This window comes from Solanum stenotomum, chromosome 2 (genome assembly GCF_019186545.1).
Source record: "Solanum stenotomum isolate F172 chromosome 2, ASM1918654v1, whole genome shotgun sequence".
In the NCBI taxonomy this organism is placed as follows: Eukaryota; Viridiplantae; Streptophyta; class Magnoliopsida; order Solanales; family Solanaceae; genus Solanum; species Solanum stenotomum.
In genome coordinates this window covers 11,403,041-11,419,279 of record NC_064283.1, presented here as the reverse complement: position 1 = coordinate 11,419,279, position 16,239 = coordinate 11,403,041, and the positions used below count along the sequence as shown (strand labels likewise).

At 34.6% G+C, this 16,239-nt stretch overlaps 2 protein-coding genes and 1 pseudogene across 3 annotated transcripts; all 3 read left to right on the top strand.

Moving 5' to 3' along the window:
- Window positions 1-577: 577 nt before the first annotated feature.
- On the top strand, window positions 578-12,019 carry LOC125855499 (sterol 3-beta-glucosyltransferase UGT80B1). 2 transcript variants are annotated; one of them, XM_049535218.1, is made up of 15 exons: window positions 578-638; window positions 1,227-1,687; window positions 3,509-3,657; window positions 4,602-4,838; window positions 5,710-5,821; window positions 6,796-6,966; window positions 8,183-8,246; window positions 9,076-9,133; window positions 9,225-9,402; window positions 9,716-9,846; window positions 10,273-10,375; window positions 10,997-11,073; window positions 11,302-11,349; window positions 11,477-11,626; window positions 11,730-12,019. In XM_049535218.1, exons 2-15 carry the CDS (start codon window positions 1,426-1,428, stop codon window positions 11,931-11,933), a joined length of 1,944 nt encoding a protein of 647 aa, XP_049391175.1. In that variant the 5' UTR covers window positions 578-638; window positions 1,227-1,425; the 3' UTR covers window positions 11,934-12,019. The 2 variants fall into 2 exon arrangements, with proteins under 2 accessions (XP_049391175.1, XP_049391176.1); XM_049535219.1 differs by lacking the exon at window positions 578-638 and adding an exon at window positions 741-811.
- LOC125857286 (U2 spliceosomal RNA) lies at window positions 8,528-8,772 on the top strand (annotated as a pseudogene).
- A 291-nt stretch (window positions 12,020-12,310) lies between the features above and the next one.
- On the top strand, window positions 12,311-12,649 carry LOC125855680 (60S ribosomal protein L35-like). Its single transcript, XM_049535424.1, has one exon. It carries the CDS (start codon window positions 12,347-12,349, stop codon window positions 12,647-12,649), a length of 303 nt encoding a protein of 100 aa, XP_049391381.1. The 5' UTR covers window positions 12,311-12,346.
- Window positions 12,650-16,239: the final 3,590 nt, after the last annotated feature.

The following is a 16,239-nucleotide window of genomic DNA, read 5'->3' as shown; positions in this document are numbered from 1 at the left end:
AATAGTTTTAAAAAAAAAAGAAAAAAAAAGGAGGAAGACAAAGTTGAGTTCACTAACAAGTGTGCTTGGAACGAAGGAAAATAATAATTTTTAATAAATTAAAAAATATATTTATATATAATATAGTAAAATTTTATAAGGATGAGATGGAGAAGGAGTGGGAGTTCAAGCTCGTGGGTTGAGTTGCATGTGAGTAGTAACGAGATACTAATAAATTTGAATGTCATTTATATAATTTATTTTTCTGTTTCGATACCAATACTTTCCTCACTTTTAAGTAACTTACTGCCTCTATTTTATATTAATTGAATTTGTGGGCAATGCACTTTTATTTTAAAAAAATAATTCAAAAACATAATTTAAATCATATTTTTCATTATTATCGCAAGTTTAATTTCATTTTTGCGTAGGATAATTATGAAATTTTTTAAAACATCCATCTTCTAACTATAAACAATTCTATAATTTTGAACAATGAAAGAATACTAAAAAATCCAGTTAATATGAAACGGAGAAAGTATTTTGTAAGAAATATTTTGCAAAGAATACATCCTTTTTAAGTTTTGGATTGAACAGTAAAGAAGAGAAAAATTAGGACTATTTTCAAGAATAGTTTGTGTGATGAACATTCTTAATAAGTAAGTGTTCTTCCACAACTCAACAAAGGAGTGAAGCTTCTTTTTATCAACAACCACACACCATCTTTGTTTTTTTTTAGCTTCCAAAAAAACCAATAATTGATGATAGTAAGCTCAAACTTGGAAAGACTCTTTTCAATATATAAGACGAAAGAAGTAAAGTTGCTTTCTTGGTAGTTGAGTATTCAGTTTCATTAATTATTGAATCGCCAAAAGAATAAGCCTTTTTGGTATCTTCTGTTTTGTGGGGTTTCAACTTCTTAACTTATTTGTTGTTTGTAGTGTTCTCTATTGATAATAAATAGAATTAGGGTGTGTATTGTGTCAGTTTCCTGTAGATGTTGTTATCATTACTACTCTTTTTGAACTTTGTGCTGATTTTAAACAATGCGTGCCGTTGACTGTTTGGTTGTGTTTCTTTTTTTCTAGTAATTGGTTGTTGCAGAGGGTAGATTAGCTTTTCACATTGCTTGTGGTGTAGTTTGGAAAGTTTTAGCTTTAGATCAAGATTTGGTTTTTCATTGTGGGGTTGCTGAATGAAAGTGTTGTGCATTTTGGGGTTGCTGAAATTTTCCCATTTCTGAGCAGATTTTGATGCACAGGATTGTTTATGAATTCTGGAGTTGCTGAATTTTGCAAGTTGTCAGCAGATTTTTATGTTTGTTGCTGAATCTGGAGTTAAGTTGAATTTTAGTTCTCTTAACAGTTGTTTGCGAAGCTTGAAATTTTAGAACACTAGGTGTGTCAGTTTGGTGAATTTAAGTGGTTTTGGAGTTCATCAGATGAAATGGATAGTAATGGGCTTAATGGCAATCAGAGCACAAGGGATTCAGAAGTACCGAACAATGCTGATGAGCGGCGTGAAGCTACTTTTTCCGATGAATTAGATGACTGGAGAACAAGTTCTTCATCACTTAAGGACATTAGGTCTTCAGATGAGCATGCTGATGAGTGTTTGACTCCAGAAATGAAATATGAGAGAACACATCCATTACTACATCCTGATTCAAATAATCGGAGTTCTAGTCCTCCACCTCAAGCTCGGAGAGGTTAGTGCTTTTCATCTTCCTAAGCTTTTCTCTGTTGATAAATTAATGAATTTGAGAAAACCTGCAACAGATTCTTCCTTGTGCATTTAGTTTAGTCTTCTCTTAAACCAATAAATTTAGAATAGGAGTCATGATCTTGGCAAAATGTTATATTGACAAGGATGTAAATGATTGTTAGAGGGGAAACGAATGAGCGAGTGCCAAGTGACTGGGATAGTAGGACTTCAGAATGATCCTGTGTTTTTTTTTTAAAAAAAAAAAAAAAACTTTTTTGGTTTTTGTTTCATAATGCTGTTCACTGGGGTGTAATTTGTCTTTGTGGGACGAGTATACTAATAAGTATAATTCTTCTTTGATTGATAGTAAAACTATTTCTTGTGTTGTATCTTTATTCTGTTTGATAAAAAGTGAATCATGTTTGTGTATTTATTCTATTTTGGATGACAAAATGGTCTAGGAAACTATCTTATTTACAATGTTAAGCATCATTGTTGTCCTCTGGCTAACAGTTTGATGAATGGAACTATTATTTTCTGTCCCACCAAACGGGCTGGTTCCTTTCCTTTATTATGCTCTCTCATTACTTGTTGTCATCTATGAAATCAACCTAGAAGGAGTTCAAATAGTCCTATCTAGATCGACATGTAAGCTTAGTTGTGAATCTCAGACTATTAAGGCTTGTCCTATATTACTCAGCAAGTATTATAGAAAAGATGAGAGTAACTTTTCCTGTCATAGACCTAAATAAATAAATAAAAGTGTTCTGGCTCTAAGTTTAAGTATAGAACTGTGCCTCATCTTACAACTCTATTCTAAAAGGAGGGTTCATTGACATTTTTCATCTCAAGGTCGAAATTATGCCTGTTGTCATCCTTATCTGTCTCTGGAATTCCTTGAGCTAATTCATCTCTGTACAGCTATCTGTAGAAAGTCTTGCTTCCTTATAATCTACCATCTGCTTGTTGATTGTGGTTCAAGTTACTTTAAGGGTCACATATTCTATGAAGAGACTGAACTTTTTTTGGGGCTGCAGTGTCTTGCTCGAGTTTCATGAGGTAAATTATATTCACCTGCTTCTTTTGGTCCAAATGTCAAGAATTCTTTCCAGTGCTCTATATTTCCAAGTTTCACCACTACCCCTACAAAGGAGAATCAATACATCAACGAAATTAATGACAAACAAAACTAACATTGTTTGTGGAGGACAGGGGATAACGATGTCAAACCAAGTTACTAAAAGATGGAACCATGATTTAACACCAAACATGAAAAATATCAAATATCCAAAAGTCTCCAGAGTACTTACTTTAACAGCTCTGTCTCCATACAAGAGAGAAAAATGCTTGTGCTCACGATTTCTTCTGTGCTTCCCTCAAAGCTAAGGTACATTATAGACTTCCTCCTATGTCACTTCTCACATCATCTCCACTTTCCTCCCTCCAAAGCAAAAGCTATCTCCTGTATCACATTTAGGATATTCTGCCAGTATGCTGTGTTGCTGACAATGATTTCATGTCTAGAGTGGCAAAATACTCATGAATTAAACTTGGGAACCTCTTAGCGTTGTCTTTCTGAAAATTTAGTAGTAAGAAAATATTGATTTGGTCTTCTATAAGCAATTGAAGGAAATCGTTGCTGCATATGATTCTTTGTTTTTTCTTTTCTTTTCTTTTCTCTTCTCTTTTCCGTACTTGCTTCAGAAGGGCTTAGACATTTATCTCTATGTTGATGGGATAAAGCTGACCGTTGTGGTTTACTGGATTAGATGTATTTCTTTCTCATACAAGACTTTTGCATTTTATTTTTTTGTTTAACTTGTAGGTTTGGAGCACTGCATTACTGCACCTGTGACTATTGGAGGAGGTCTTTTCCCTGAAGGCCAGGATATGGCATTTTCAAGATCTTTGACTGAGAGGAGGGTTAGTCCAAGACATAATCTAATATTGGATAGACTTTCTGAACGTGGAAAGGTAAATTTTGGACAATTTATTGATGTCTCCAGCTTTGAAGTGCCTATTATCTGACAACCAATTGTGTAGTGCTTTGCTGTGAGATTCTATTATAGTCAACATGGCGTAAGAGTTGAATAGAATTACTAGTCTTGATTATGATATGCATGTAAATGTGTCAAAAGTTGTTGCAACTTGTTAGAGTTTAATCTTTTGTCCTTGACACTAGTTTTGGCTTGAATTTGTTTTATTTGATTGTAAACTGGAAGCATGGAAAGATCCTTTAATGTTGGAGAGTGATAAGGAGTAGAAAAGCTGATATGGGAAGTGATAAGTGTATGAATAACGAGACTGCTTGTTATCTGAAGAAATATGATTTACCTAAACCAATAAAACTTAAAAGAATCCTAGAATGCTGAGCATTACGTTTACAAATGATGCTTAGACCATGTGAAGCTGGCAATTGTATTGACCAAGTACTTATTTAAACTTACTGATGCAAAATTTACTTTGACCATTTGGTTTTTGAGCTAGTTTCTTACTTTTAACTGATGGAGTTGATATGTATGTTGTAGGGCTCTGCTGAGTCAAGTTGCTATTTAATAAGTGGCTGAAAGAAAACCACCCTCTTTAATAAAGTCAATTTTTTCTGCACATAATCACATGTCTCCGTCCTGAATCACCGCTTCATACATTAGGTTGTCCATGCCTGTATATGTACAAGTAGCAGCTAATTAAACAGGCTAAGAATTCTTACTATCTGCCTATGTAAGTATGGACTATGGAGAACCAGGACTGCCCCTCTGCAGCGTCTGAAAGAACCACCATGAATTACTTACATGTGTTTTTTTACTTAATGCATCTGGAAAATGATATACCTTTTCATTTTCTTGCCGTTAAGTTGCTGACTCCTTGTTATTCACTTACCATTTCCTCATATTTCCTTCTGTTCTTAATGTCACCAGCAAAAGCTCAAGCTGATAAAGATTCAAGGGGATGGAACAGTAGAGGTCGACCTTACTACGAGTACGCCTGAAACTTCTGAATTGTTGGAGCTGCGATCTGTTGAAGAACCCACTCTTACTGTAGACAGGATTATCACAGATTTTAATAAGTCAGTTCCAAAGTTGAAAATCGTTGTGCTTATTGTTGGAACCAGGGGAGATGTTCAACCATTTTTGGCAATGGCCAAGAGACTTCAGGCATGTTGGGAGTTCTAAATCACCATGTTTATAGCTGTACTGGTCATATATGTTCTGTATCGTTTTCTTCTTAACCATCTGTGCTTGCCTTTATGATTATATCATTGCATTCTATGTTTTTCAAGCATCCTTTACAGAATAACCCAAATTTCGGCTTTGAATGACACTTTGTTGGAGAGGTCTGTTAGATGGACTTCTAAGTTCTATTTTACTAGACTTAGTTTCTCCACTTTTCAAGTCTTCTTAGTCACCAACTTTTAAAATTGATTGTTGAGTTGCTGTAAAAAGATTAGATTGTGCCCCTTGGACCTGGGTAAACCAATTGAGATTTCATTTGAGAATATGTTGACAGAGAGAATTTTTAGAGGTGAAATTGGACCTATATGGTTGAAGCAAGTATTAAAAACAAAGGTCACTTGGACCTTGCAATTACTTTGCGCAAGGAAAATTTTGTCTGCTTGAGAGCTGATGTCTTTTGTTGCTTGACTGGTAAAACATTCTAAATATGCTCTTTCCAGTGTGGGTACCATTGGATTAATTTCTTTTCCTGTCTCAGGTTGGTTTAGCTTTATTTCTTGCTGTTTGCCTCTTCTGGTGCACAATTATTTATTTGCTTATTATTTAATATTCTCATCATTTTTGTGGCCAATATTGGACTTTCATGTGAAATAATTGATTATATTTCGACTATAGATTTTGTGTTTCCATATTTCTTGTAGTAGTTTATGTATGTTTTTTTATCTTCCACTCACTGTCTAGAGAATTTTGTTGATGTTTGTGCACCTTAATATCTTTGTATTTTGGTTGAGAAATTGTTCATTTGTAGAGTAAATCGTTTGTTCCTTTTCTAATCAGTTTTATGCATTGACAGGCGTTTGGTCATCATGTCAGGCTGGCAACTCATTCTAACTTCCGCGATTTTGTCAAATCAGGAGGCATAGACTTCTACCCATTGGGTGGTGATCCTCGGGTATTGACAGGATGTAAGAGGTCTTTGGCATGGTTATTTGTTTTTCTCATTCTTGTTTTTGTCTATGTTATGTGTACTCTGCTATGGGTATGTGTTAGGCCTTTCTGCCTGGGTGGGGAAGTATCCGGTATGAGTAAACATAGTTTTCTGCAATTTTGGGCACACGCCCCTCCCCCCCTTCCTGCACGCCCAAGACTAGATGAAGCATGGATATCATAACATAGTGCCCTACATTAGGTAACACAACAATGGTGATGGGTGTGGCTCTAATTAGTGTTATCAAAAGCAGAAAGCGCAAACAATCTCTAAGATCTGTTGGGGATTTAAGTGCAACTATAGTGTGGGCTTTAATGAAAAAAGGAGCAAAGGGAGAAAAAAATACAAATCTGTGTAATAATTATAAGCATGAATGTGTGACAAATATATGAAGAAAGAAATTGAAAAAAATAATATGATAAAGTAAAATATCAATTTTTTAGTGCCGCCTCTTCTAAAGAGGCTCATTGGCAAGAAAAAGTATGTCGTATTGCCTTGACGAGGACACAAAATTGCACATTAAACAAGGCGAAACGCTTTTGAGCCTCGCGTCAGGGTGCCTTTGACAACGCTGGCACTAATACCAAGCTAAGAAGATGGGCTTAGGCCTAACTCAATCTCAAAAGTTGGTTCATGCGGTAAGGGTTGCCCAAATCACTAGGAGACTATAGCCACACTTTCAACCAATGATGAACACTAACATAATCCTATGAGCAATTGTGGTTATATCAAGCTTCTGTTTTTTTCCTTTTAGTTACTTAATGCACAGTTTGAAAATTTCTCTTAAAATTTTAGGAACTTTTCAACATACTTAACAGTCAAATTTGTACTGGAATCTAGTATGAAATAAGTGTCTCATTCACATACCTGTACAAGTAGTAATATGGAATTCCTGTTTGCTGATAAAATAACTTAATATGGACTAAGTTTGTATGTTCTGTGGAATTGCAGATATGGCTAGGAACAAAGGTCTCATTCCTTCGGGACCACGAGAGATATCTGTACAACGAAAGCAGCTAAAGGCTATAATTGAATCTCTTCTTCCGGCTTGCACTGAGCCAGATATTGAAACTGGTGAACCTTTCAGAGCACAAGCGATTATTGCAAATCCTCCTGCTTATGGTGAGTTCGGAAGGAATCTCTGTACTCACCACTCATTTCACCTTTTTGATATCTGGACATCTAATTCATGTTTCGTCCATGATTTATCACATGGAGTTGTAATATCATTTCTTGTTCTCCAAAAGATACATTTCTGTCTTCTCTTGTTTTTTCGGGGGTGGGGGTGGGGTGGGTGGCGGGTGGCGGGTGGTGGTGGTCATATTTTGCCATCATAGAGAACATATGTTTGATTAAATTAGAAAGATATATTGTGAGATACTATAAGTAGAGGAGCTACTATATTCTGAGATGGTCTGTTAGTCGCATTGTGGAATTTATCTTAGAAAGGATTAACATGAAGTCAACAAATATCAATTAAATGAACATATTAGTGTGTATGAAGTGAGGGATGGGTCACTGTAAGCTCCGGACACAAGAATCTCAAAGATAACCTTGAATCATACTCAGGTTAGAATCGTTTGAAATGTCTTTGGCCAAATAACTCTGTTTACTTACTACGAGTTTAATCTCATTTGACACTTCTAATGTGGAGACCAGAAGCTATCTAGATTTGACCTTGGGAGGAGTTCAGTCTGAAAAGTTACTCCTCCGCCTTAGCTGAGTTTGACTGTTCGTATGTTACATATTTAATCTCACACTGTCTTCACAGTGCTCCTCTGCTTCTTTTCAATTAGAGTAGACCTATGTCGTTATTGGCCTTTACAGAAATCCACCTGATTGTATTTTCTGTATCAAATTCACGAGCTGTGTTAAATTGCTTCGAACAAGTAAAAGCCCTTCCAAACTAAAAAACTTATTTTGGGAGAAGTCATTAGCTGAATCTATGGAGGTGTGTATTCTGCACAGCTTTGGCAAGTTGCATATCGGTTTGGGTTTAGTAATTACAGCACAAGCAGATTCCATTTTTTGGAAATCATTGAAAACAAAGAGCTTAGATGGAAGAAGACCTAATCTTGAGCTTGTGCTCTGTAAATAAATGTCGAATAAAATAAACTGCTTTATATGGTTTTCCTCAATGGTCCCCAAAACAATATTCATTTTTATGCTTTCCTGGACTTTATAGACTCGTTGTATCATAGATAATTCTAGTCCATCATTGTACAGATATCAGCAACCTCTTGCTGCTATTTTGGTTAATAACATTTATCAGGATTAGTCAACAGGATGCGATTTAGTCCAAGTCAACTTATAAGTATTGTTTTATTTTTTTGGACAGGACATGCACACGTTGCTGAAGCTCTTGGGGTACCCCTCCATATCTTCTTCACAATGCCCTGGACGTAAGCTCTGATTGACACTTAACTTTATTATATTGGAAATTTCGTATTAACAATTGGACAAGTGGATGCACCTGCAATTGCTGTCTTTGTCAATATGTGACCTTGTAATGTCCATTCCTCTTATAAATCATTGATGAAACAAAATACCGCTATCTGATTTCTCTTTTTTTCTACAAAAGTTTCCTCTTTGAGAAAAGCCAATTTGTAATAGGTGATTGTTCTTCTTTATGTGAATGCTTTTTAGATTTGATGTTGAATAGACCATTATAAGGTGGCGTTTGAGACCTTACTCGGCCTTGTGGTTAAGATCAAGTGTAGTTTCTGTTCTCACCAGCTTAATATCTGATACATGGACCACTGACCCACATGATATCAACCATATGGCATTTTATTCAAAAAATTGAGAAACAGTTTTTGCAAAATTCTTCTAGTTACAAGAACCACACGAAAGAAAAGTATGAGTTTTGCTACTTTATTTTGATGGAGTTTTTGTTGAAACACAACTTTCGAAAAGACTCAAACTTTTCTTTGGTGGAGCTGCATCTAACACAATTTTTGCTGTAACTTGAAAAACTTTTTGCAGAAACTGCTATTCAATATTTCAAATCGAACACCTTAGTCTGTGACATACAAAGATTAGATGCAAGTGCTCAATTTCTGGAGTAGTTGGTTCTTCTGAATTAGGAAGTTTTATAGATCAATTGGAAGAACTATTATGCACATAGAATATAATGTGAGTCAGTTGCTGAGTTCAATGTCATTCTTCATTAAATTCTCCCATTTAATATTTTCAACAAGGTACCTTCTCACACACTTTGTTAATAGACAGGCCAACTTATGAATTTCCTCATCCGTTGGCTCGTGTACCTCAACCTGCTGCGTATTGGGTATGTTATCAGTTTCTTCTTTTGAAAAATATTTTTCCAGTAATGCTTCTGATTCCTGTTTAAACTCTATTTTGTCTTCTGCACATTTCAGCTTTCCTACATAGTCGTGGATTTACTGATCTGGTGGGGCATAAGAGGTTTGATCAACGAGTTTAGGAAAAAGAAGCTAAACCTTCCTCCTATCGCCTACTTCAGTACATACCACGGATCACTTTCTCACTTCCCAACTGGCTACATGTGGAGTCCACATGTTGTGCCAAAGCCTAAAGGTATATGTCAGCTCCTAAATGGTATTTGGATGCTTGTTTTCGTCATATTGGTCATTTCCACTTCTCTTGTTGAAGCAAAACTAATGACTTATAAATGTCAAAATGAACGGATCAGTTTCTTGTGGAGTATTTCTGTGCTAGTCTCTCTTTCTTCATTCCCATTAATCCCCTTCCCCGTCCCTGAATTCATGTAAAGATCTTTTCTTCTTTTTCTAGCTCTACTTCACCCATTGGCTTAGTAATAATGTGTGCTCATACCATCAGTCCACTTGATTTATCATAAAAAATATTGAAGCAATTTCATTTTTTGCAGATTGGGGCTCTTTGGTTGATATTGTTGGCTATTGTTTCTTAAACCTTGGGAGTAACTACCAACCTCCTGAAGAATTTATCAAGTGGATCCAAAATGGGCCTAAACCTGTATATATTGGGTTTGGGAGCATGGTAAGGTTTTCTAATATGAACTCCCAGAAGTCTTAGAAGTATTAGATGATCCTTTATCCCACTCAGACACTCTTGCAAGATATATCCAGTCTGATGTCTTTTATAATTTTGAAGCAACTTATGACTAGGTTTATTACTGTAGGTGGAATTCTTAGTTTTCTACTGGCAGTCTAGTGACAGTATCCGTTTGTGAATGATTTAATTCGTACTTGATAAACTTGCAATAGTGGATGTAAACCAGCTTCTATCAATCTAACTGCATTTTCGTCTCACACAACTTAAATTGTTAAATAGATCTGTAAGGTGGCTGTGCTTCGTGTCAATTAAGATCTTAGCAATCTGATCAATTATTATCACTTTGGTCTCTTACTTCACTTTTGTTTTTGAAGATATCCAACTTGTTCATTCCTTTTCTTCTTTTTTTAGCCTCTTGAAGATACCATTAAAACTACAGATATAATTTTGGAGGCACTAAGGAATACTGGGCAGAGGGGAATTCTAGACCGAGGTTGGGGAGATCTTGGTACTCGTAAGTTCTCTCATCCTTTGCATTTTTTTGTTCATCTTATTACTTTCTGCATGTTTCTGACTGACCATAAAATTGATCATTTGTATGTTGCAAAATAAAGTTAAATTTTTTGAAAAAAGAAAAAGATATAGGCACCAACTCTCCTAATTTATTGCATATAGCATATTGAAGCTCTAGTGCTCTACTGTGCGTTCACTAGAAGGGTTAAGACCTGGATGAACCTCAAAAGAAGAACCTTGGAGGGGATGGTCTATTAAATAAAATTCTCTATTAAGTTATTTAACTGGCACAATAAGTCTCCCCCTTTGGCCTTCCCCTAACCCCGAACATACAACCGAAAAACCAGTTCCAAGGCCAATAACTTGCTTGAGAAAATATGAGGCCTATGATGGTGGTATGGAGTTGGGGTCACAACAACATAAACATTAAGTGGATAGATCAAGAGAACAGTTTATTTGTCATTATATTACTGGATGGACACCACATACACAAGTGCAATTCTGTAGTATTGGTAAATAATGTGGATATTTCCGTTCATTTGTGATTGGATTGCATGTGAGAATATTCTAACACCAAGAAACATCTTTTCTTGTTTTTTTTTCTCCTCTTATTCTGTTCCAGTTCAAGATATTCCTGAAGATGTTTTTCTTGTTGCTGAGTACCCTCATGATTGGCTTTTTCCTCAATGCGCAGCTGTTGTGAGTATCATTGCTTTACAATTTACTCATGTTATATATTTTTTGAATGCTTTTCTGGATAGCAGACTGGGAGATGGGATTGGTTCTGATAAACTGATGGTCAATGGTTGGTTGTTAGGGATTTTACAGACTCTAGTATAACTGACCTTCTAAACTCCAGTCTTGTCGATATCTGGAAATTGAAAAATATTATTTTCTGATGTGCTCATGGGAAATACCTGCTTGCAGGTTCATCATGGTGGAGCTGGAACCACAGCCGTGGGACTACGTGCTGGGGTAATGTTATTTCTCAATCTCATATCAGTAGTATTATTCTAAATGTGTAGGGCATACACGTCAATCAGATTTTCCCCTTTGAGTTATATAGAAAGCTCAGATGGTCTTATGCAATGTTTTAATCCAGTGTCCAACAACTATAATACCATTCTTCGGTGATCAATTCTTCTGGGGCGATAGAATTCATCAAAAGGGACTGGGACCTGCTCCAATTCCTATTGACCAGCTTAGTGTACAAGGACTCTCTGATGCTATAACATTTATGCTCCAACCTGATGTAAGTGTCTATATATGCATCTCCCTACCTAATGACATCGGTCACTGCAGAACACAAACGTGTTTTGGAAATGCTCGTGCTGATGGGAAATTAACTTATACAGGTGAAATCACGAGTAATGGAACTAGCTGTATTATTAGAGAACGAAGATGGTGTTGCAGGTGCAGTTGATGCTTTCCACCAGCATTTGCCTTCAGAAATGCCATTGCCAACCCCGTCTTATCATGAGGATATCGATGGTCCAAATCCGTTACAGTGGCTTTTCACAAGGATTGGAAGAATCTGTTGCCTGCCTTGTGGTTCTTAGCTCAGATACTGCATTCATAGTTGTTTCATATTTTATTTATTAATTGGTTCATCACATCATTCTTTTTTGGCGAAATGGTCTGGTGGACCCTTATACTTGTATCAGTTTGTATTCTGAACCCTTCTACTTACACTTTTGTCATCTGGACCCTTAAACTCAATAAAACACAATTTAACAAATCCCTCTGACCATTGACCAAGCTTATGTGTATTTAAGATGGCTGAGTTGACGAAAGTGTGTGACTTCACGCATCTTAAGACGAGTGAACAACTTTTTTAAGTTAAGAAAATATTAAAATTATAAAAGAAATATATTTTTTAAGAAAACAATTAATTAAAAAGTTATTTCTTCTTCCAAGCTTAATTGCTTATCTTCATCGCCGTCTGAGCAGTAACCTCAAAGGAGCAACAGCTATGGCGAGAATAAAGGTTCATGAGTTGAGGAACAAGTTGAAGACAAACCTTTTGGCTCAGTTGAAGGATCTGAAGGCGGAGCTTGCTCTTCTCCATGTTGCAAAGGTCACCGGTGGTGCTCCTAACAAGCTATCCAAAATCAATGTGGTAAGGTTGTCAATTGCACAGGTTTTGATTGTCATCTCACAAAGGCAAAAGTCAGCTCTTAGAGAAGTTTACAAGAACAAGAAGTACTTGCCTCTTACAAAAAGTTTGGCCAGATCTGGTTGTGCAGTGGCCAGATCTAATTGTGCGGTGGCTTAGGTTGTTGTTACTATGGAGGTTGGAGGAGGAAAGAAAAATAGTGATGGTATGCGACCGAGATGAAGACGGGTGAGGGAGAAAGTTGCACAAGTGAGATTCTTGATGAATTCTTGAGAGTCTCCATTGATGTTGGAGTTTTTGGAGGTAAAAATTTGCAGAGGCAAGAGGTTTGCTTCAGTCCATGTATGGAGGTGTAACGAGCAGGTTTGTCCATTTATCCACAATTCTCGAATTCTTGGTGTTTTACCGCAACAAAGGCCGTATTTTTGCTTTTACTCTTACATGTAAGCTCAAAACAGTAAAAGGGAATAAACCCAACAAGGAAAAGAGACCAATTTCAGTTCCAGGTTCTGATGGTGTGGCGCCACCAGTTGTTGAATTGGAAGAAGGGTCTGTAGGAAATGGTGGAAGGAAGGTGGAGGAGACGAAGAATGGTGTTGTTGGTTTTGAGATTGTGAAGAAATTACCTAGAAAAGTTTTGGGGATTTTGTCCAATTTGTCTTTGGCTATTGCTGAGATGTTTGCTATTGCTGCCTTAATGGCCTCAGGAACTTTCATTGACCAAGGCGAGGCTCCAGATTACTACTTAAGGGAGAAAGTATATGTGATTCGCCGGCAAAAATGGCGACGCCGGTGGCTTTCTTTTGGTAGTGAAATAGTGAAAATAGGGAGAATTAGAAATGCCAATAATAAATTAAAATGTTATTATTTTATATTTTATTAAATAATTTTGGTTAATAATTTTTAAAAATAGTTATGAAATAATTATGATGTGGCATTAGTATATGTGACGTGGATATGACATGCCAATTATATAAAGGAGAGTGAGCTACACACATGGTTGGAGGGGCATAAAAGTCTCATTTTATTTGAGTTTAAGGGTCCAGATGACAAATGTGTAAGTAAAAGGATTCATAATACAAACTGATACAAGTATAAGGGTCCACCAGACCATTTCGCCTTTTTTTTCTTGGCTTGTAAAATAATAAAGCAGGTTACATGGCAAAACTTTATAGACATTTATTACTACTTTTTTCATAGTGATTCTTGTAATAACATCATGCTCTTGTTCATTTTAGTGTACAATGGAGGGATAGAGTCACAGAGGTGGTTATTTTGACTTAAACTTTGTACTTACGTTATTATCCGTACTTCTATCTAAATACTTATTTTAAGAATCACTTTCCATCCATCACTTGTTACTCTCCTTAATTACATAAAATCACATAGAAATTAATAACTATGTTCATTAGTAAACAAATAAAGTTCAAGCAAAAAATGCGTGAATTTTAGGTGAAATGATTGAAGTATAGACAAAACTGACTGAATTCAGTCATATATGATTGTGATTTAGGCAAAAGAACTTTACTCAATATGTACTTTAATGTCAGATAAAAATGAATGAACTTCAACCATATGAAATTTCAAAAAAAAATTGAAACTATTTGGAAGTAGGTAGATTTGAATTTTTTTTATTACTACGAACACTATATTCATTGAAGCATACAGTACGATATAATACAATACATTATAAAACAATACGTAACAAACCATCCAAACAGATCATTAGAGTTTAGAGACATCTTTTTTCTCTTTTCTATTTTTTCGATTATTCAGCAAAATACTAAGATATTTTATCCCATCATTTATTTACTAACTCGATGACAATCTTTTAGTATACTTTTTTTTTTCTGTATATTTTGATGTGTTTCCATCTTGATTCCATGTCATAATTAATAGGAAAAATCATCCCATATACACATTTAAGAGTAAATATTACGAGTTTTAAATCTACTTTTAAAAATTGCTTGATTATAACAGAATATTTACTGGTTATGACATATCAGTTAAAATTATTTTTATTTTAAATTTAAATTATATTTATTTAATAAATCATTAATATATTTATAGGTTTTTAATATTAATTAATAATAGGTAATTAATTTGATTTTTACTTCCTTTTTTAAAAAGAAAATGTCAGTTACCCAAATTTAGGGATTTACTCAATATCTTTTCCTTGTTTATCGTTACGCGTACACCCCACCCCACCCCCACACGTTTCTTCACTCACACACGCCTCAACCCACCACCCACTATCATTCTCTCTCCATTGTTTCTCATCTTCTCCAAAATCAAACCGCCAAAACCCACCAACAATCCAAAATCAAACCGATTAATCATGTCTAAGAAATCGATGGAAACTCCAAGAAAGAGCCTCAGATTTGATGAAACCTTAATCGATGATGCTCATGCTCTATCCTTTTAACATACTGTCTGAAAATGGCGTGATCAGCGAAAGTGAAGTTACGGGGATAGTTGCTAGCAAATATGGTGGACCTCGGATAGCAAAATAACACGTTCCGGATACAACCGATTATCCTACACCAACATCACTGATTAAAAAGTCAAAATAGTTGATTGGATAATTTTTTCTGTTTAACTTTTGGATAATATTTTCATGTTTAACTTTTGGATAATTCTTTACTGTTTAAGTATTTGATGATATATACTACAATATGTTATCAAAACAATTGATTGCACCTTTTTGTTCTTGTTTGAGTGTTATAAAATAGTTAACACTGTGCACATAGTGTCTGGTATGATTTTTTTTTATATAATGTTTGGGTATCATAAGTTCAGGACAAAATACTATACATAATTCATACAGTTCGGATACACTATCTTTTAAGCAGTAATGTGTATACTGAATGTATGAAACATGTATGAAATACCAGTTATATCAATATGATTATGAATTTACTATTAAAAACGCGAATTGTGTTTTCATTGTTTTCTTATTTTAGTTTGAATTTAACATAATTATTATATGTATGACCACATCTTAAATTAGTCACTAATATATACAATATCTTAAATATGAGACAATTTTAAATATAAACAATTCGACAGATTTGGTATTATTGAATAGTGTATAAATAAAAAATTCTTACAATATGCATTATGTATGATTAATCAATGATCACTTGATCAGTGTATGCGTCTGTCTTATTTTCTCATGAATTAAATATGCTTAATATATGTATGACCAACTATAAAACAAGTGTTTGAATTAACTACATAATTAATTTTTTATAACTAGTCCAAATATATACAATACATTTAAATCTGGAACAAATTTTAGAAACAACTGTATGAAATTTGTGTACTTAATGAATGAATCTTGAATAAATTGAAACACATATAAAAAAACAGTGATTAAACCATAAAAATAGTGTTTGAATTAATTACATAATTAACTTTTTATAAGTATTACTAATATTTACAATACATTTATCACCCCTAAAATTAGTGTTTGAATTACATAAATATGCTTAATATATGTATGCCCAACCATAAAAATAGTGTTTGAATTAACTACATAATTAACTTTTTATAAGTAGTTCTAATATATACAATACATTAAATCTGGAACAAATTTTAGAAACAACTGTATGAAATTTGTGTACTTAATAAATGAATCTTGAATAAATTGAAACACAAATAAAAAAACAATGGATTAAACCATAAAATAGTGTTTGAATTAATTACATGAGTAACTTTTTATAAGTATTACTAATATATACAATACA